Genomic DNA, 20,551 nt, shown 5'->3' with positions numbered 1-20,551 from the left:
CTGGTCACTAAGTGCATATGCATGTCGGCAAAAAGGAGCCGGTGTCTCTCGAAAAAGCCATTCCCATAGTATTTGGTATACAGAGAAATTTTCTTTTCATCGACAAAAACCGGGCTGGCATGTCAGAAGTAGAAATGTGCTGGAACGTGGGTTTATCACATTGTGCTATGGAAAAAACAAATAGCTTCTGAGAAACAATGAGATTGGTGAAATATGAAGCGATGCACCAATAAGATCCCTTCTTTCCTCATTTAATGAGTATGCATGAGCATCAGAGGTAGCGTGAGCAGCTGTGCACGAGGGTAAAAGAGGGATACACAGAACCAAGAGATGAACAACTGAGAAATATGAAATGTGGGGGTGTGTGGTGAAGGCTCCTTCTGCTTGGCTGACCTACATAGGCAGCTTGCCTCTCACGTCTCTGCTAACCCAACACAGGGCTACACGTACACACACACACACACACACACACACACACACACACACACACTTCATCCATCACTCAGGAGGCTCTGTTCATTGATGCCTCGTCTTCACCCTCTTTTCCGCTCCCTCCTCCCCTCCCTCTTCTTCCCCTTTGGCATCTGTGTACGATTAGGTATGAGCAGCATCTATTAAACTGTGCTAACAAAAAGAGAGACTGCATAATAGCAAGTGTCTACCATCAGTGAGGAAGTGTAACGCAGTCATTTAAGACAATCACAGGCACACAGAGTCGGATAAAAGCACGAGGTGGTCAAAGGGAGACGAGACAAAACATATTCAACATGAAGGACAAAATATATTGGGTGTAAGACAGGGGGTGAAAGGACTGATGCCAAGATGGCGCTGACCTGGTTCTGTGGCAGTGGAGGTTGGCTTGGGGCATCAGGTGCCTGGCCCTGGCCTTGACTGTCATTGCCCCCCACCGGAGAGCCACGCGTGGTGGCTGTCATGCTCGCCACAGGGCAGATCTTGGCAATCTTGGCCTCTTAGGGAGCACTGGCCAGGAGGAAAATCACAGCCACCTCAGCTGTGGAGCAGGGGGAAGCGAGGCCGAACGCACGAGAGAGGGACACAAGCACCTGGAGGTCTGGGTGTGCCGCAGAGACCATTGCATAACCTAAAGAGAAGAGAGGGCAACGTTCAAAACCATCAGCAGGCTGGTACAGTTGCTTGTAATACACATGAATTAGATGGATTATTGAAAATGTGGATTACAATATTTACTATCCAAGTCATCTTGTTCAGGACTACTTCCTCTTGCAAGCTACCAAACAAAATGGCCATACCCCCCTATGCTTGATTATGGTGATGTCATCTATAAAACGGCTCCCAAGAGGGTCCTTAATTTCCTGGATGCTCTCCAGCATTCAGCCATTATGGTTATTGATAATAGAATTGCCCTCCAGTGAATTGCTGAAATGTAGCACCATCGGACGTAATTGTTTGATAGGGCAAAAGGTCAGCTTGAAAAACAAAGTTCGGCCAAATTATTTCACACACTTTAAAGTTAAAAGCTAAATTGCAATATCCCCTTGCTAAAAAGAAAGGTTGTGTACCCCTGTTACTGTGCTCAGACAGCAGATCTGTAATCTTCACATCCCAATCTGTTTAATTCACGGGAAATGTAAAATGATCACATTTTACTTAATGCATGCATGTATTTTCATCTCGATGCTTTTGTCTCGTGACATGAGTGAATGCAGCATTATCTTCAGAAATTGCTGCACTTGTTCACAAGCACGTCAGTAACACAAATTGTATGGCAATCTTGTAATCACCATCATTCAGTAGTGTTTAATTGAGGACTAATCACTTTAGGAAGTACATAAAATCCCTGTATATAAAAGATTATTAAACCGTTATTACAAATAAATGGAATTCCCTGTCTGTACTATCTATTGCCATTAATTTACACTCAAACATTTAGAAATTTAAATATACCTGTATATTAAACTTAGCATGAGTCATAATAACTAGGAGGAGCTGATTCCGTGAATAACATCAAAACTAAAGCAACAAATCTTCCTACTTTTGAAGCTGGAACCATTTAATGATGTTTTTTTAATAATATTGGTTCCCAAAATAGTTGCCAAACAAAGTGCAACAGGCATGTAACACGTTTTGATCCTGCACCTACAGAACGAGAGAAATAAACATTAAGGATGGAAATCAATAAGAAGAATCAGAATTAAGTTTGAAAGTTACCAACCTTAGTATAAAACCACATTTGGCAGGTTATTTTTATTGAATGTATCAAATAAAAACTTTTTAAAAACAATTTCAAAATACATGACTGAGTACATGTGCTTTGTCTTCATCTGGAAAGTGTGTGCGTGTAAAATCAGAGAACTACAGGTAGTTTGAATATTGATGATTAGCATTTATTGCACAGGATAATACCGAGATGATTTTTAGGCATGACATAGCAATGTCAGTTTGCGCCATCATGATGCTACCAAGGGAAATTAATAAGTTCGGTAAGCCGTGTGACTGGTGATATGACTCCATTAACGTTTGCAGAAGGTTTCTGTCAGCTACTGCCATTTGCTCAGCTGGAACACAAGTTACCAATGCAGCAAACAAAATCTAGAAGAATGGACGAGATATAATGATATCAACTCAAATTGAAAAATACAGACTAATCTACAGAGTACCAAAGAAGGCAGTATTTGCGTGTATGTTGATTTTAGACTGCATACCTGCATTTGGTTTTTTTTAGATTACTCAATTTAATAAAACAACCACAAATGAAATACAACATGACAGGATTCAATGTCCTGACGGCTAATCATGCACCTCTGTCACGGTGATAAACACTGGTCAGTCCATTAAAAATGGCACCTGGTTCATAAGAAGCACCGTTTTAAATTTGATATTCCATGTTATGCAAGTTTTACAAACAATAACATCGGCCATCACACCTCTCCACAACAATTCATTTTTTCAAAGATAAATGAGAAGCAGGAAATAAAAAATTGATTGGAACATGATTTTTACATTAATACGTTTATATATATATTCTAACATGTGGTGTTCATTAGAGGTATTGTGCATGTTGACTATCAAATAAGACCAAACCAACCTCTAAGAACCACCATTCATTCTAATGGCAGGTTCCCTTATTTAGAAAAAGTCCACATCTACTGATTCTTTTGCCCAAAGAAGCATCAGTAATTTACCAGATCAACAAAGGCATAAAATGAGAACTTATTAACTTAAATACACCACACTAAATTTAGACAAATGAGACAAATGGGGTGATGAGGATAGAAAGCATTAGTAAACATATGTATCGCTCAAGTTGTTCGATATAAACCCAAAAGTCTATAAGCTCGGGATGTACTAAAGTGGTATTGCATTTTCACAAACATTTATTTTCTGAGTTGCAATTCATTTCTTAAGGGACAGAAATTGGTTTATAGACGATTAGTTTATAGACGTAATAAAATGCTTGGTCCATCATCTGTAACCATTTAATTATCAGCTTAAAGAAAAATAACCTTGATTAATCAAACATTTTCAGATGGACAATGACATTTCCTTGACTTTAAGCAATTTGAGTTGATGTGTTGAAAGACGGCATATTTTATTGAAATCATGATGGGCAAATGTTTGCGGATTACTTACTGAGAACGTAATGCCAACATCATGCATCAGCTATTTACAAATGACAAGATAAGATGGGATGCCTTCACAATAATGCTAGTCATGCATGGGAACAACAGACAGCGGGTTTACTTTGTGGCCTTTGGGACCGAACCGGCTTCGAAATGTTAAGGCGATTGGTATTAGAACATTTTATGTACAGAAAAAATAACATATAATATTATGCCTCGCAGTAGCTAATAATCTGACGGACAGGCCATACGCACAATAAATTCACCTTGTCAATTCGCAGATTAATTAGAATGTGTGCCGTCAACAACCATTAACAGCTGGCGGTCTTGGTTTATCGACGACTGCTAGGCGTGCTAGCTAAGCTGCCGCAACTGAGGTTAGGTTAGCCTGCAAGACGATCCGCCCAGACGCCAGGGCAGCGGCGGCCTAGCAGTCTGAAGCCCATTGATCGGAGACACAGGCCTCGGTCGGGCCCAGCAAACCTTTGCTACACAACGAATGGGCTGAAACACAGAGGCCGTTTAAGTACTTACTAAAACCATGATCGAGTTAGCACCACTTTCCCCGGCGTCATTTCGGACCTACCGTGTTACTGTAAAGCCATTTACAACGAGCGTCGGTCGCGGTATTGTGCTAACGATGGCCAATACAGATAAGCATTTATGGTTAGCTAGCCGCTAGCGTACGTTCCGGGCAAATCCCAATACACATAACCAATGCAAAGGTTTGTATTTTGACAAGCAGCTTGTTGATATGACTCGATTATTTGCCAGTTTTGCCGTCTAACATTATAAATTCGTCACACAGAGATCACGCATAGCGCCGCTGTGCAGCACTTTCAGCATTCAGAATAACTTCATACGGCTTGCTAGCGTTATCTGAAATACAAGGGAGTCGTCTATTTCCTGAATTTTAGTGAGTGAGCGTTGACCTGTATAGTCTAGTTATAAGTTACCTAAAACAGAAAGTAAAACATTTAAAACAAAAGATTCAAAACATTTACTCAAAATTTATTTGCGTAAATGCAATTTTAGTGAAACACAACTAAGGCGTTTGGGGGGTAAAAATGTCAGTAACTTGTAAACAGCGTACGGAGAAAGACGAAGACAGCCTTGGTGTCTATTTGCTGCTAACGTTAGCTGGCGCTAGCTTGGCGTCAGTGAATTCAGCGGAGTAAACTTATCAGTCAGTACGTAATGCTGAGACGACAAATTTGCCGTTCAATCATGTTGACATTATCAAACTTGCAGTGCGCCATAGCATTCAGATAACAAGCCACCAAAAATAAATAACACAAGACACACGAATGCAGTATTTTTTACCTTGCATCCACCACCAGCTGATGCTAATATTAGCCGTAGCCAGCTAACAATCAGCAGCCAGAGTATGAAGCTAGCTAGCTAACAACTCACCAGGAATTTGATACGACTTCCCCCTCTATTCACGGGCTAAGGTCCGGCCAACGATGGTGTCGTCGTACATTACATAAACGCGGCCTATATCTGTGACAGCTTTGCTGGGACAAACCTGTTACTAGAACGATCTAATTCCTCCGTGTCTCCGCTGCTTCTCGGTGTTTTTCATGCGTCACCGGCGCGGTAACGGCCCCCTAACTCTATCTCGTTCGGTTTGTGGGGCTTGTCACTGTAGTCCCGCCAGTCACTCACAACTTGAATCGGTTCAACATGGCGGAAGCGCAGTCGGAAACAAATGTTGGTCAATAAAACAGGTTAGACTATCCTGAGGACACTAGCAAACTGCTTTCTTTGAGTTAGTTTGCACCGCGAACGAGATCAGTTCAATCCGCCGAATGGAAAGCGTCTAAAACCACTCAAATGTACCATATAAAACCTGTCAAGGGCTCCGGCTCCAGCAGAAATATCCAAACCGCAGTTTGATTAAAACCAAGTGAAACAAAACGGAACAACCGGACGCATTGAACTACATCGCCCTCTATCGTCCGGGGGGTCATACATTGTTGCACCCTGTCTAACTAATATGTACGGCAAGGTTTGTGATAGTTATCAAATTATTTTTATTCTCTTGTTATAATCCTGAAATATATTCCTAGAGAAATAACTATAATACATTTACAAAAATGATCCCATTTGACACTCCCGTATTTAACTAAATCCGCAGCTATAAAAATGCAACTAAAATTGAAGGGGTGTCATTTCCAAGCAAGACTGTGCTGCGGGCAATTATAACGTGTTTGGGGGCAGTTCTGGACTAATGGCCAGTGACGACCCACAGCTGAAGACTGTGTGTTGGTTGAATATCCTTCACAGACTGATAATTTCTCTGATTGAGTAAAAACTATTAATAAAATAGAATAAGACTCTACATTTTTGAAAAACAGTTTGAATAGGAACTTTTTGCAGACAAATTCTAGAATCTAGATAGAGAACAGTTTTTGAATTTTGGCCCAGACAAACATTTTTTTGACAATGATGTCTATGAAACACAGTGACCATTTGTGGAATAGTTTAGCCAAAGATCTATGACCATGTAGCTCACTGCATAAAACCCATGGTAAATCCAAATGAAACTGTGGTTTGAACATTTTTATCTCTGCCGAGGAGGTTATGTATTTGCTGGCGTAGGTTTGTTTGTTTGTTAGCAAGGTAACTCAAAATGTTATGGGTGGATCTTGATGACATTTATAGGAAATGTTGGGACTCTTATCAGGAACAGTTGACTAAAATTTGGTGACGATCCAGAAGACATCCTGGATTCTAGATTGTTTTAAAATCTTCTGTAACATTGCAGTCAATGGAGCTTCAAAATTAGTTCCTCAATATCTCTGGTGATTATGTTGGTTGGGGACCTCTCTATATCACCAGCAAATTTAATCCGGATAGGATCCGGATTGCAGATACTGTTGAAATCCATAAATCCAATTAGGAGGGGAATGAGCTGCTTAGTGGAGGTGTTGGGTCGCTAGTATTTTATGATTTATTTAAATTATTCTTATATACCCGTGTAAGACTCAGGTAATCTCTAATAGCATTCAATCAGGAGCCACGTCTCTGAGATTCCAAACCAGTAACGAGACGTGCTGATCCCAGTTCCTCCAGTCAGCGGACCAGTGGCGTTCGGCGGTCACGACTCCGGATCCTCGAGGCTCTTCTCTGGGTTTTCTTTGCCACCGAACAGCAAAGATGGCGGCCGAGCGGCGCTGAACCTTCTTCGTAATGAGTGGCTACATTCCGTTTATTTATTGAGCGTATTCCTGAAAAGGGAAAGACCAGTGCGCGCGAAGAACTTCGTCTGGTGAAAGACATGTGAGGGTGCGAGTGGAGTATTTTCGGACGGAGGAAGCTACTACAGCTCGAGAGTTTCCCGTCGGAGCGCTCGGCGTGTGTCGCCGTGGCTAGCTAGTCGCTAGCTAGCCGCCAGCGTCATTGCAAAATGGCTCCGGTGCAGATTGGGCCAGATGGGCAGCTCGTCCCACTCGGAGGTCCGGTTGTGTCGGGTCCACAGCCGCCGCCACCCGGGGGCCCGGCCACGCAGGGGGTCCGGCTGAGCCTGCTGATAGAATTTCTTCTCCAAAGGACCTACCATGAAATCACCCTGCTGGCAGAACTGTAAGTCACAGCGGTGTAGCGCTAGGCCTGAACCGAGGGGCTAACCGGCTAACACCGGTAAACCGGTCACCATGCCTTCACCTAGACATGTAAACAGACCGTAGGAGACTCTTTAAATAGAGAATGATTCTCTTCTTAACGGCGGGGGTTCTGAAGTGGGTAGCGATTTAAATGGATGTTGTTGTGAGGGGCGTATCGGTAAACAACACGCATGTGTTTTTACATCGTACAGCTGTAGCCCCTGGTTCGGGGATCATGTTTTCGTATGGGGGGGCAACGAATACTCGTGTTTTAGCTGCCCATAGGCCAGTTTATCCACATTGGTTGTCTGCCACCTGCCAGCAGGAAAGATCAATACTCGAGGGATGCATAGCGTTTGGCAGATATGTGGCGTCATACAGGGAGAATAAGGCAAATGACAATAACTAAATGTTCTCGTCTTTTAGACTTCCCAGAAAAACGGATATGGAAAGGTATGTCTCACTGAATTCATGAAGAACTTTTTTTATCCACCCAATCCTTTCTGTCGAGCCTTTGTTTCTAAGTTTTGTACAATTTACATCCCAGGAAAATCGAGATTGTCCAGTTTGCCAGTCGTACCCGGCAGCTCTTCGTGCGTCTGCTGGCGCTGGTGAAATGGGCAAGCAATGCAGGGAAAGTTGAGAAGTGTGCGGTATGTTGGGTGTAATTTTACTTCCGCAACATCACTCCATACAGTTAGATTTCAGTATAATGTCCGGTGCATTGCCTCGTGCTTATCACACGCTGATCCGTTTGCTGGTTCTCATAACTAACTCTCTGCATCAAACCCAACCTTGATTCCAGATGATTTCCAGCTTCCTGGACCAGCAGACCATTCTGTTTGTGGACACGGCGGATAGGCTGGCGTCGTTGGCCAGAGATGCCCTTGTGCATGCTCGTTTGCCCAGCTTTGCCATCCCTTTTGCTATTGATGTTCTCACCACCGGGTCGTATCCACGCTTACCCACCTGTATACGAGTAAGTCTGCTTATGTCGTGCCTATTGTGACTGCTGATGTTCAGTGTGAAGAAATAAAAAAAGAAAAACCATCTTTGTAGCTTAAAATGCTTGTTTCATTTGCGCAGGATAAAATCATTCCTCCTGACCCCATCACGAAGTCAGAAAAGCAAACCACCCTCAACCAGCTGAATCAGATTCTACAGCACCGCCTGGTCACCACAGACTTGCCGCCCCAGCTGGCGAACCTCGCCGTTGGTAAGTAGCTCCTGTCATGCCCCAGCACTACGGTTTAATGATGGACATTCAGATCTTTCAGAGTTTGGGTTCAACGTGATCGAAAATGAGACGGTCTGTCCCTGTGTGTATGTGAAGCTAATGGCCGCGTGAAGTTTCGCGTGGAAGGGGAGTTTGAGGCTACGCTGACGGTGATGGGAGATGACCCTGATATTCCCTGGAGGCTGCTGAAGCTGGAGATTCTGGTGGAAGACAAAGAAACTGGAGGTAAGGCATACGTTCGGCCACCCAGCTCTACTGCCCACCACGGTGGGTGCAGGCGGTCGTTGAATTACAACCTATTCATTCTGTTTACGACGTGTCGAGTGCAACACTTTCTGCGGTCTCACCCACGATGCGTCATGATGCAGCATAATACACTCGGTAATTTAGCAGAATCGGCTTACGGCCGATCCCTCGGAACCAATCGTATTAAAACAGGCAGGTTGTCGGCATACTTCATAGGTCATTTTTGTTATTTTTCCATCAACTCTCAACTGGTTCTCAACTCTTTCTCTCTTGACAGATGGGCGAGCGTTGGTCCACAGCTTGCAAGTGAACTTCATCCACGAGTTGGTCCAGGCGCGTCTGTGTGCAGATGAAAAGCCCCTCCAGGATATGTACAACTGCTTGCGTATCCTTTTGCATTGGCCTTGTTTATTTTGGCGCACACGTGCATTTTCTTTATGACCTGCACGGAACTAATTGGCTTTAATCCCAGTCTAATATGAAGTTCTGCACTAGGGAGGGATTGGAGCATGGATTATTGAGCAGTCATTTCGATGCTCTCTGCGTTCTAAAGAGAAACACAGCTGAGGGATTTCATGCTTGAGTAATGAAGCGTTCTTGTTTTTCTTCTTTCTCCTCAATCGTTCTCAAACCACACAGGTCGTTCCTGAGAGTTAAAGGGAAACGCCGTCCTCTCTATAACCGATTACTCATACAGGCTGTGGAGGGTGTCATTAATTAAAACATTTTGGAACATTGCAACTGAATTCCAGATGCTACATGCTAAATTGGATGCTACTATGCCGTGATCCCAACTGGAAAGGGAGTCAATTAGCAACACATGTTGTTAGCCTAATAGCATAGGCTGAAAGTGACAGTGATACCAATAGAACAGAGAACTACATTGATGTCTTGGCATGCTGAAGGCCAGTTCTCTCAAATACGCCATACTCCACCGCTAAACTGAGAATGCTTGTAGTGATTTTACCAGAAGTAAAAAGCATAAAAATAGTCTTTAAAAACAAATATCAAGGTCAGTGTACAAAATTATAATGCATGATGTGTTGATGCTGCATGGTGTTATTTCAGTACCGCTACCCAGAACAGTTTTCATTGCTGTGATATAGTATGAGTTCTGTGTCAAAAGTAGATTTGTCCTGATGAAATATGCTATTATTCATCAGTTTGTAGTTAAACCTAAAGAGAAATGACAGCGTGCTAGTTGAGGATGCATGCGCTTATCACAATGCTAATTAGAGCATGTCTCCTCTGCCTTTCCTCCACAAGTGCTAGCAGTGCAGCTCATAGTGTCAAAGAGCACTCTGTGCTGAGCACAAATCCTCCTTTTACCAGCAAAGTGCATGTGTGCTTCGAATGCTAATGCAAAGATGTGTATGTTACTTTTGTGATCGCCTCCCATGTTGCGTTTTCCTTAATCACATCGCTTCCAGACTCCTTCTGTCTGTCGCTGCAGCTGGAGGTGCTCCACTCTCAGACTCTGATGCTCATCAGAGAGCGATGGGGAGATTTGGTGCAGGAAGAGAGATACGTGCCTGCAAAATATCTCACGCTCGCTGTCTGGAAGTAAGGCGTTATGAACCACCTGTACAAGAACTAACTGTTCTTTTTTTGTTGTTTTTTTGTTTTCAAAACTACCAACATTGATGAATGAGCACTGGACATGACGGAAAGTTTTTTATGAAGTTACATTTGTCTTTATTTCTCCAGCCAGCAGGTTTTAGGTCGGAAAACAGGTACAGCGTCTGTACATAAAGTCACCATAAAGATTGATGACTCCGATGTATCGAAGCCTCTGCAGATATCTCACGAGCCCCCACTCCCCGCCTGTGACTCTAAATTAATGGAAAGAGCTATGAAGGTAAGGAGCAGATGTTATTTCAATGCAGTACAAAGTATAAGCGCGTGTGGCTTCCTGATCAAATCTCACAATGTTTTCTCTGTCTCTCTTCCTTTCCTCTTCAGATCGACCATCTGTCAGTGGAGAAACTTCTGATTGACAGCGTGCATGCGCGGTCCCATCAGAAGCTGCAGGAGCTGAAGGCCATTCTGAAGAGCAGCAATCCCTGTGACAACTGTAAATGTTTCCCTTCACATGAGCTACATTTAAAAAGGCTAAATCATTCTGGGGTCGTTCCAGTTCAAATGCACAGAGAGTCAGCAAACGTGCCCTTGTGCCTGTCAGTCAGGGACAGCAGTTGGAAAAGGAGACGTTTAGGAGGCAGAAGAGGAAAAGCCCTTTTGGTTAAAGTTCCCATCAGCTCAGAGATGTGTTTTCACAAAGTTAACAATGGCCTTTTTTTATTTCAGCGTTCATTGAGACTGCTCTACCCACGCTAGTTATTCCTATTCTTGAGCCCTGTGGCCGCTCAGAGTGCTTACACATTTTTGTTGACCTGCACTCGGGTATGTTCCAACCCATGTTGTATGGGTTAGGTAAGTAATGGCAAACATTAACAGTTTTTGTGTGTGTGTTTTTAGTTTTGTCCCAGTAATGCTCGTCCTTCATGTTGTGCTCCTATATTGATCTGGATTAAATTTTAATGTCGAGGAATGAGCTCTGTGGCATGAATTTAAATGTTTACTGTCACTGGCTCTGTCAGCATTAAAAGCCTGGTTTGTTATCTCCCTAGATCAGTCTATGCTGGATGACATTGAAAAGACCATCAATGATGATATGAAGCGCATCATAACTTGGCTTCAGCAGCTGAAGTAAGAGCACCTCTTCCAAGTCGCAGCACTTAACGCCATAGGAGACACGACAAGAATGAGATGCCGAGAATGACTGCTTGGTGTCCGGTGAATGCATTGAGTGCTATGAAGTGTTCTTCCTCCGTGTTAAGGTTCTGGCTGGGGGAGCAGCGCTGTCGGCAGTCTGTGAAGCACCTTCCCACTCTGTGTACTGATGTCCTTCACCTGTCCAACTCAGACACTCATCCTGTCGGCAGCTTGTCGAAACACAAACTCTTCATTAAGCTCACACGTCTTCCACAGCACTACATTGTGAGTTCATCAATCAATCAAAGAGAAATCTGTGTGTTAGTGTATATGTATATATATATATATGACTGACCAATTCTTCTTTCTTCCTCCCGCTTGTCCGTCTTGGTTCTTTGGTTCTACCTGCTCCACAGGTAGTGGAAATGCAAGAAGTGCCTAGCAGTCCAACGGTGCTGCAGTACAAGTACTCCTTCCTGTCTGTGTCACAGCTGGAAGGAGATGATGGACCCATGTGCGCACAACTCCTGCAACATTTCAAGCCTAATCTAGAACAGCTCGTTCAGGACACGACAACAGGAAGAGGGGTCCGACTAGGGTCTAAGAGAAAGGTAAATGATGAAGACGGTATACGTGGTGATGTATAAATGACATTTCCACAATGATGATATGTCATATTCCTATAAATCATTCTGCTTGTGTTCAGGCTACACTAGAATACCACCTCAGAAAGTGTAGCTTTTGTGAAATAGGAAAGCTGCTGTTGAGAAAAACACAGAATATGTTGGCTGATTGGATTTTTTTGGGGGGGGGGGTTCGTAGATATCGGGAGATCAGGGGGATCCAGAGCCAAAGAAGCCAAAGCGATCTGGAGAAATGTGTGCCTTCAACAAAGAGCTGGCTCATGTCGTAGCAATGTGCGATACCAACATGCCTTTCATTGGTCTCCGAACCGAGGTGAGTCACCCCGTAAATGTTTGAATCCCTCATTGTCTTCATACCGAGATGCGTCTGGGAAGGGCAAACATTGCAGCTCATGTTTGGCGACTGTCGTTGAGCAGCTGGCCAATATGGAGATTCCAAATCAGGGTGTCCAAGTGGAGGGAGATGGCAGCAGCCATGCGATCCGTCTGCTGAAGTAGGATGCACAAACGCATGAATTCACTTCCTGCATGCGCACACACACACACACACACACACACACACACACACTGACAGCCGGATGTAACTAGTACGATAAAGTTGGTCCATATAGCGTTGTGATAAACCTGCTGTTGCGTTTGTCCTGAAGGATTTCTCCTTGTGACGGTGTTGGAGAAGAGACGAGGCGGGCTCTAGGGCGGTCCCTACTGGACTGCACCTTCAGACTGCAGGGCAGGAACAACAGAACCTGGGTGGCTGAGCTGGTGCTTGCCAACTGCCCTCTCAGCAGCGCACACAGCAAAGAGCAAGGTACACATCACTGAAGTGATCCAACATCGCTAAGAGTAAACATTCCGTTATTTAATCCACTTATTTACTTTGACTTTGCTGGAAAATGTAATCGAGTTTGTGAATCTCATCATTTCAACAAAACTAGTGCTTAAAACTAGCTTTCTTTTTCTTCTGTCTTTATTCAAGCGTAGTTCATTTACACAAGTGTAAACTTTTCATATCAAACTTTTTTCATCTATGTTGAGGGATCCTGACTGTAAACAGACCGATTGTGTTCACTGTTGCAAACTTCAAAGGTTCTTATTGAGGCAGGAAAGCCTTTAAGTTGCTTAACCCCAGTTCCCCGAGTGTCTCACATTGGGAATGCCCTCAGCTTGACCTCATTAGAAGTTCCTGATGCATTTTGCAAGCCAGGATTGGCTGGCACTAAGCACTTTAACTTTAACATGTTGGGGCGGGGTATTCAAAGGTTTTGGAAAGTTTGAATGTTTAAAAAAAACCTCATTTTTTTTATCTCACGTCACCCGGAGCACGGTCAACCAAGCGCGTCGTCAGCGCTCCATTAGAGGAGGGGCGCGGTAACGCATATTTTAGTGTGTTTGCTAATCTGCAAAAATAAAAACGTCTCTGCAGCAGCAGCAGCATGTCATCAATCTGGCAGTATTACATATTACAAGAGGAAGAGAAAAGGATCGCAATTTGTAATTCATTTAAAGCCGAAATAAGTCCTGGTGGGGTCAAACAAAACGTTCGATACGACTAATCTATGAAACCATCATACTGCTGAGTATGCAGCATTTGTACTGTACATGTACTGTGTATATATGTGTGCCATTATTTATTATTAACTACCACAAACCTTGTGATTCCCTTTTACATTTTTTTATTTGTAACAGCAGAACACTGCTGTGCACTTTATTCTGGTTAGAGGCTCCACACAGGTCTGCTGCGTAACCTGTTGCACAAGTTTTGTTTGTTTTCAATAAAATAGGATTGGAACATTGACGGTGTTGCTGTCAGTTATTTTAAAAAATGGGTATCGGACGAAATCTGGATCGGCGGGTCAGGATTTTTAAAGATCGTTGATCGGCCAGAAGATTATAATCTGTCCGGAGCAGGTCTCGCCCTCGGGTCGTCTCAGCGTGTGTGGTAGAGAGATCGAGTCCTTAGCAACGCTGAGTTTGATTCAGCTGCAACGTCTTCCACTAAACGCTGTAAAACATGGCCGTCGTGCTAACATGGAATGGTTTCACGTGTGCCGTTGTCCAGTCTCTAACTGATCTGTCCCTTCTGTCAGCGTCAACGCGACACGTGTATCTGACCTATGAGAACCCTCTGTCGGAGCCGGTGGGCGGGCGTAAAGTGGTAGAGATGTTCCTCAATGACTGGAGCGCCATCAACCAGCTCTACCAGTGTGTTCTCAACTTCACTCGTGCACTGCCAGGTACGTTTCGTCATCTGCAAAGGAAAAACCGCCGACAAGTTAAAGTGTAATGCTACTGGGTAGATTTGTGAATGTACTTTCAAATAAAATAACCTTTTTTTTTTTGGCTTAGAAATTCCTCATCACAGTGAATCGAGGCCTTTATTTGTCTGTTCTAATCCAGCTTTCTGATGTGACTTCAACCCCCAGACTTGCCTTCTTACCTGAGCCTGTTCTCAGAAGTGCGGCTGTATAACTACCGCAAACTGGTGTTGTGTTACGGCACCACGAAGGGCAGCTCCGTCACTATCCAGTGGAACTCCAGCAGCCAGCGCTTCCATCTTGCCTTGGGCACGGTGGGGCCAAACTCTGGCTGCTCCAACTGCCATAACATCATCCTCCATCAGCTCCAGGAGATGTTTAACAAGAGTCCAAACGTGATGCAGCTGCTGCAGGTACGCAGACCCAACTGGCTGCAACAATCGATTCGTAATTTAAACGATTAATGAGGTTTACCGAACCATAATGTTTAAGCGACCTGATAAATGGGGCTTGTTGTCTTTTTCTGTATTCTCTGTTTTGTTCATGCTCCTCTTCTATCTCTGGAAAGTCCCTGAACACGTGACTCTGGTCTCGGGGCCCTATTCCTCTAGTCCTGCACCGTGTGATTTAATGTGTGTGTTTATCGTCTTCTTCAGGTCCTCTCTGACACACAAGCCCCTTTGAATGCAATCAACAAGCTCCCAACAGTGCCCATGCTGGGCCTGACACAGCGCACAAACACGGCCTACCAGTGCTTCTCCATCTTGCCCCAGTCAGCCACGCACATCCGTCTGGCATTCCGAAACATGTATTGCATCGACATTTATTGCCGCAGCCGAGGTGTGGTCGCTGTCAGAGATGGAGCCTACAGTCTGTTTGACAACACGAAGATTGTCGAGGGCTTCTACCCTGCTCCCGGACTAAAGGTACACCAGACTTCCGGGGGGGCATTATGCCAACTAACATGGTAGCATTGGTGAAAGGAGTGTTTTAAATAAGGACCTTTTTTTTCTAAATATGCCTTAAAAATAGTGCTGCACATGCATCATAAAATCACTTTACTCCTCTGTGGCTAATTTGGCCGTCGGTCCTTTTGTGGATGTGATACTCCAGGAATATGTTGAGGGAGATTCCTTCAGATCTGACGCTGTTCTCACGTCCTCGGGGACGAACTGATTCGGTTCAGCCGGTTAAATGTCACAGCGACTGCATGTCTGACCCGTTCTCACGTGGTAGCTCAAGGAATGCCTGTAGGGAATGTCATTACATTTGGCACAAATGTCTACTTGGATTAAGGAGTTGTGCTTCTGATAATTTCACACTAGCGCTTAATTAGGACAAGAGCATCAACTAGTAGCACATTATATCCAAAAAGTCCATTTCACAGTAACGGAATGTTCTGGCTGAACATTTTCTTGGAGGAATCTGACCACAAAGCAGTAATTCTAGTTATGTCACTAGTTTTTGTATGCGTTGATGATACACAAGGGTTATTTGTCAGCTTCAGAGCTTCTTGGAGGCAGATTTTCCGATGCTTGGGGACCAAATTATTCTGTTAAGTTATTTGATTTTCTCTGAAGAATTTTGAGGATATTTCAAAAGCACACATAGAATTAATTTTAATACAGATCTTACAAATTTTAACTATAAATTCCATGAAACGCAAATTTTATTCCATATATTTTCCTCTTTTCAGACATTCCTGAACATGTTTGTAGACGGTAATCAGGACGCTCGGAGGCGCTCCGTCAATGAAGACGACAACCCGCCGTCACCAGTGATGGACAGTCTGACGAACCAGCTCCAAGCTCAGCAACAGCCACAGACCATGAGGGGAGCTGCTGGAGGAGTTTACCCTCCCCTCACGTCGCCACCGCCAAATTACCACGCCAATGTGACTCCCTCACCATCCATGATGCCCACCCAGTCGCCAGGTAAGGGCGAGCGCGATACGGTTTGTTGATCCGCTCCGTTGTGTGAGTGAATGAGCTCTTGTGTTGTCGTCATGACCAACTCATCGTCGTCTCTGAGTGCGTGACATCATTGTCATCAAACTGCCTGCTGGAGAATCAAAGGGCAGCTCTGTGTGCCCATTTTTAATTTTGTGAAGCCATGAGATTTGTTGTTTTTCATTCAACATGAACACGTGCCGAAGCCCAGCGGGGAACAAAGCATGACTTTAGTCCTGCTCCTCCCATTCCCTTCCATCTCAGCCCTCCCACCCTGCTTTAGTACGCGTGTGCGTGTGTGTGTGTCTGTCGGTATGTGTGTAAGGAGACCTTGTCAACCTCAGGAGTCTGACGAGCCATTTGGTGTGTGTGTGTGTGTGTGTGTGTGTGTGTGTGTGTGTGTGTGTGTGTGTGTGTGTGTGTGTGTGTGTGTGCAGGGAACATCCATACCTCTGGCTCCCCTAGTGGAGCACTGAGGGCACCCTCTCCTTTTGGGCCCACCCCGTCTCCGTCCTCTCTGGGTATAGCCATGGGCCAGACCAGCTTTGCCAGTCCCCACGGTAAGCAGCAGGGTGGCCCTGAATGCTGGCCTGTTGGTGGGCGAAGGCTGGAGCGGGCTGGACTGAACACATTCAGGACGCGCCTCTGGGCTGCAGGCGTTGGCAGCCGTTTAGCAAACGGCCTCTAGATGGTGGCCACACAATGGTCTGTTCATCGCACTGTGTTTAGCTGCCGAGTGGCTTATGGCTATTCTTTCATCATCCTAGGGTCTCTGGACCCCAGTTCTTCATACGCCATGGTGTCTCCCAGCCATCGGGGCCAGTGGCCAGGCTCACCCCAGGTCTCGGGTCCTTCTCCTGGGGCACGGATCCATGGCATGTCCCCTGGTAATCCATCGCTGCACTCGCCTATCCCCGACCCCCATTCTCCTCGAGCTGGGACCAGTAAGTGTTGTTACCCTCGTGTTGTGCCACTAACACTGAAATTGGGTTTTTTGACAGAATTGTGTGACATTGGGACTTCCCATTCTCCGTTTGGTCCAGTTTTCTCACCGCGACTGTGTCCGGCGGGGTTGAAACGTATTAATGGTCCATTCCGGTTGTACTCGAACCGTACTGGAACCGCACGCAGTCACATGATCGGGTCGATCGAGATATGCCCTCTCAGACATCCTATCCTGCATTTGGTGTGTGTGTGTGTGTGGTGCCATTCCAGGTGATCCCACATGGGGTCGCGACCCGGAGTGTTTCCATCTGTTTTGTGTTTTGATATTATAATGTGTATAATCTGTATACTAACTACACGGTGTGAAGCCTTTTATACTCTTAAAATAAGTCTGTCTGTGGCAGGAAAACTTTGTCACGCAAATCTTCTCTTCTATCTTTGGTTTAGGTTCACAAGTCATGCCCACCAGTATGCCTCCACCCCGCAAGCTACCTCAGCGGCCGTGGGCTGCCTCTATTCCTACCATCCTTACCCACAATGCCTTGCATGTGCTTCTGCTCCCCTCACCCACTCCCTGCCTGGTGCCAGGCCTAGCAGGGAGCTACCTCTGCTCACCGCTGGAGCGCTTTCTGGGTTCGGTTATCATGAGGCGACACTTACAAAGGATCATCCAGCAGGAGCCCAACGTAAATATGGCTCCCAGTAGCTTCACGCCGTCGGTGGGCGGTTTCCCCCTCACATTACTCGCTGTGTTTCTAATTCCTCCCTCTCTGTCAACTCCCCTTCAGCTATCTATTGTAAACTCTAATGAGCCGGGGGTGATCATGTTCAAGACGGATGTCTTGAACATGATCAAGTGTCGCGTGGCGCTCAACCCAAACAACTACCAGACACTGCAGCTCAAAGTCACCCCTGAAAATGCAGGTCCCTGGTCCCAGGAGGAGCTCCAGGTCCTGGAGAAGTTCTTTGAGACGAGGGTGGGTATATGCAGCATACCGTGAAATCCCAGTTCACATGTCAATGAAATATATATTTTTTGTTAACTAAAAGTTTCCATCCTGAGTAGTGCTGTGTTCCATTTGAAAGATGTCTTCTGCTGTCATCTTCCTAGGTTGCTGGTCCACCGTTCAAATACAACACGCTCAACGCTTTCACGAAGCTGCTGGGGGCTCCTACTAACATCCTTCGGGACTGTGTGCGCATCATGAAGCTGGAACTGGTGGGCAGCAGTTTGTTTTATAGGAAGTAGTTTAAATCTATGAAATATCTCATGAATACATAATAAAAATATAGATATACTGTGACAAAATAGCTGAATAGTCTAAGCCTCCCCTCCCACACCTTTGTAGGATAGTCTTGTGTGTACGTAACAGTTTAAACATAAAATATCTCGTTTTATTTCTATACTGTCGTCATTAGAATTTGCTCTCTGCTTGAAAAGAGTGATGTAACGGCACCTTCCCTTCCTGCTCAGTTCCCTGACCAGGCTGCACAGCTGAAGTGGAATGTCCAGTTCTGTCTCACCATCCCTCCCAGTGCGCCCCCAATTGCCCCTCCTGGAACCATAGCTGTGGTGCTCAAGTCCAAGATGCTCTTCTTTGTAAGTGTCAGCGTTAGCCCTCCACACCAGAACACAAGGTCCATGCGCTGTCCACGCGCTGTCCATAATCCCACCTGACTGTCTCCTCTCAGCTGCAGCTGACTCAGCGTATCCCAGTGCCCCAGGAGCCGGTGAGCATCATCGTGCCCATAGTGTACGACATGGCCACGGGGCTCACCCAGCAGGCTGACATACCCAGGCAGCACAGCTCCTCCGGCGCCGCGGCGCTCATGGTCTCTAATATCCTTAAGAGGTTCAATGAGCTGCACCCGGCTAGGCAAGGTGAGACGTGCGCGCTGTGGGACAACCCTAACCTCAAGTGCTTCTGCTGAATCGCACGATATTTTGTTTTTCTCTTTTTAGGCGAGTGCACAATATTCGCTTCAGTGCATGAGCTGATGACCAACCTCGCCCTACCCCCCGGGACCCGTCAGTAAAAACGTCGAAGCCGGAACCCAACTGGAGACTCTGTGTGAGGGAACACGGGTCCGTCCTTGAGCTAAGGACAAACGGACATCAGATGTCCCCCGAGCTCCAGCCGATGGATCGCTGCTGTTGTGAAAGGGACTCCAGCCTGGAGGTTTATCGTCTCGGAACATCTCGAGTTTGGAAAGGCAGAAATGTTAGTATTTCTCCAGATGCACTTGTAAACAAGATTGTCTATTCAAATTAAGGTTGTTTACAAAAATATGTATATTGTTGTATATTTGAATTTTGAAAAGAATTAGTTGAGTTAGATTTTTGCAAGAGAATTGACTTGAGGTTTTTTTTTTTTAAATAATACCAGATCATAATGGTAGCATTAGGATATATATACTGTATATATATGTTACATAGCGCACTATTTAAATGCCCTTTTGGTTTATTTCCTCTGCAATGTTATTTCAGACTTTCACTTTGGATACTGTAAACCCGTGACAAACTTCGTAAGCCAGTTGTATTTTATTAAGACCACATCGAGTCCTCATTGAAGGATTTGAGCCGTCCTGTCAGACTATCATTAGACCAAACCCAGAGTTGGTTTGTGCTCCGATAATCTTTCGCCGGCAGTGCAGAAGTTGAGCTGCATATATTTATGATGTTGGAAGTAAATCATTATGCAGAATGGCCAAACCCGACTTATGTTTATTTTTGTAAAAATGATCATTCAACCACTTTTGTAATTTACCGTTTAGTATTTTGTCCTATTCCACCAACTGATACTTGGATGGTACTCTGGAATTCCTCAGCTTCATGCCGTGTTTCATCTTCTTCACGCTTCAGTTAATGTCACTGCAAACTATTTCAAACATTTCAACCAAAACATGTCTGCCTTTCTGTCCCCATATAAATAATTTCCTCTTAAGTTACATCGCCGATTACTACTGGTGCATTGTGGGTTGGTGAGTAGCACATTTTAGTGCCTATATATCATTTATATACATATATTTATGCCATATCATAATCTTAAAAGGTGACTAGTTACCATGGATACCTGTATTGTAGGGAAACTGCATAATGCACACAGAAAAACACAGGCATGAAGGTAGTATTCATTGGAGTGTGTACCACGTACTGCACTAAAATACTACCTGAGTAAATGTACAACTTTCTGGATCCTACCAGCATGCTTAGCTAGAGGTGACGTCATCTTCGTCCCAAACAATGACATCATTCAGTGAGGATAGTCCAAGGTGCGTGTGTGTGACGCGGAGTGGGCGGGGCGTTCTGAGCTGCAAGCCCCCGACTTCAGACCGTCTGCTGCTTTAAA

General features: G+C 44.8%; 2 protein-coding genes across 2 annotated transcripts in view; one reads left to right on the top strand and one right to left on the bottom strand.

The window, feature by feature from the left end:
• The window catches only part of usp9 (ubiquitin specific peptidase 9), a 34,017-nt gene extending 28,838 nt beyond the window's left edge, over positions 1 to 5,179 (bottom strand). Inside the window, exons 1-2 of the mRNA XM_068746733.1 lie at positions 5,016 to 5,179; positions 834 to 1,102 (exon numbers count right to left, since the gene is read on the bottom strand). Of these exons, the coding sequence (XP_068602834.1) occupies positions 834 to 935 (102 nt within the window). The 5' untranslated portion in view covers positions 936 to 1,102; positions 5,016 to 5,179. The remainder of the gene's footprint in view (positions 1 to 833; positions 1,103 to 5,015) is intronic.
• A 1,754-nt stretch (positions 5,180 to 6,933) lies between these two features.
• med14 (mediator complex subunit 14) lies at positions 6,934 to 20,119 on the top strand. Its single transcript, XM_068746254.1, has 29 exons — positions 6,934 to 7,190; positions 7,637 to 7,663; positions 7,758 to 7,863; positions 8,016 to 8,189; positions 8,297 to 8,426; positions 8,544 to 8,672; positions 8,971 to 9,078; positions 10,124 to 10,256; positions 10,401 to 10,551; positions 10,656 to 10,767; positions 11,001 to 11,126; positions 11,324 to 11,402; positions 11,534 to 11,693; positions 11,825 to 12,019; positions 12,231 to 12,365; positions 12,470 to 12,546; positions 12,700 to 12,860; positions 14,140 to 14,286; positions 14,476 to 14,720; positions 14,964 to 15,233; positions 16,004 to 16,241; positions 16,694 to 16,816; positions 17,024 to 17,200; positions 17,649 to 17,887; positions 17,990 to 18,178; positions 18,313 to 18,420; positions 18,676 to 18,801; positions 18,894 to 19,083; positions 19,165 to 20,119. The coding sequence occupies exons 1-29, from the start codon at positions 7,015 to 7,017 to the stop codon at positions 19,236 to 19,238; spliced, it is 4,305 nt and encodes a 1,434-aa protein (XP_068602355.1). The 5' UTR covers positions 6,934 to 7,014; the 3' UTR covers positions 19,239 to 20,119.
• The last annotated feature ends 432 nt before the right edge of the window (positions 20,120 to 20,551 follow it).

The sequence above is a fragment of the Brachionichthys hirsutus genome, chromosome 12, assembly GCF_040956055.1.
Source record: "Brachionichthys hirsutus isolate HB-005 chromosome 12, CSIRO-AGI_Bhir_v1, whole genome shotgun sequence".
Taxonomy (NCBI): domain Eukaryota; kingdom Metazoa; phylum Chordata; class Actinopteri; order Lophiiformes; family Brachionichthyidae; genus Brachionichthys; species Brachionichthys hirsutus.
Note: the sequence above shows the minus strand (reverse complement) of the source record. Positions and strands in the feature narration are given on the sequence as shown.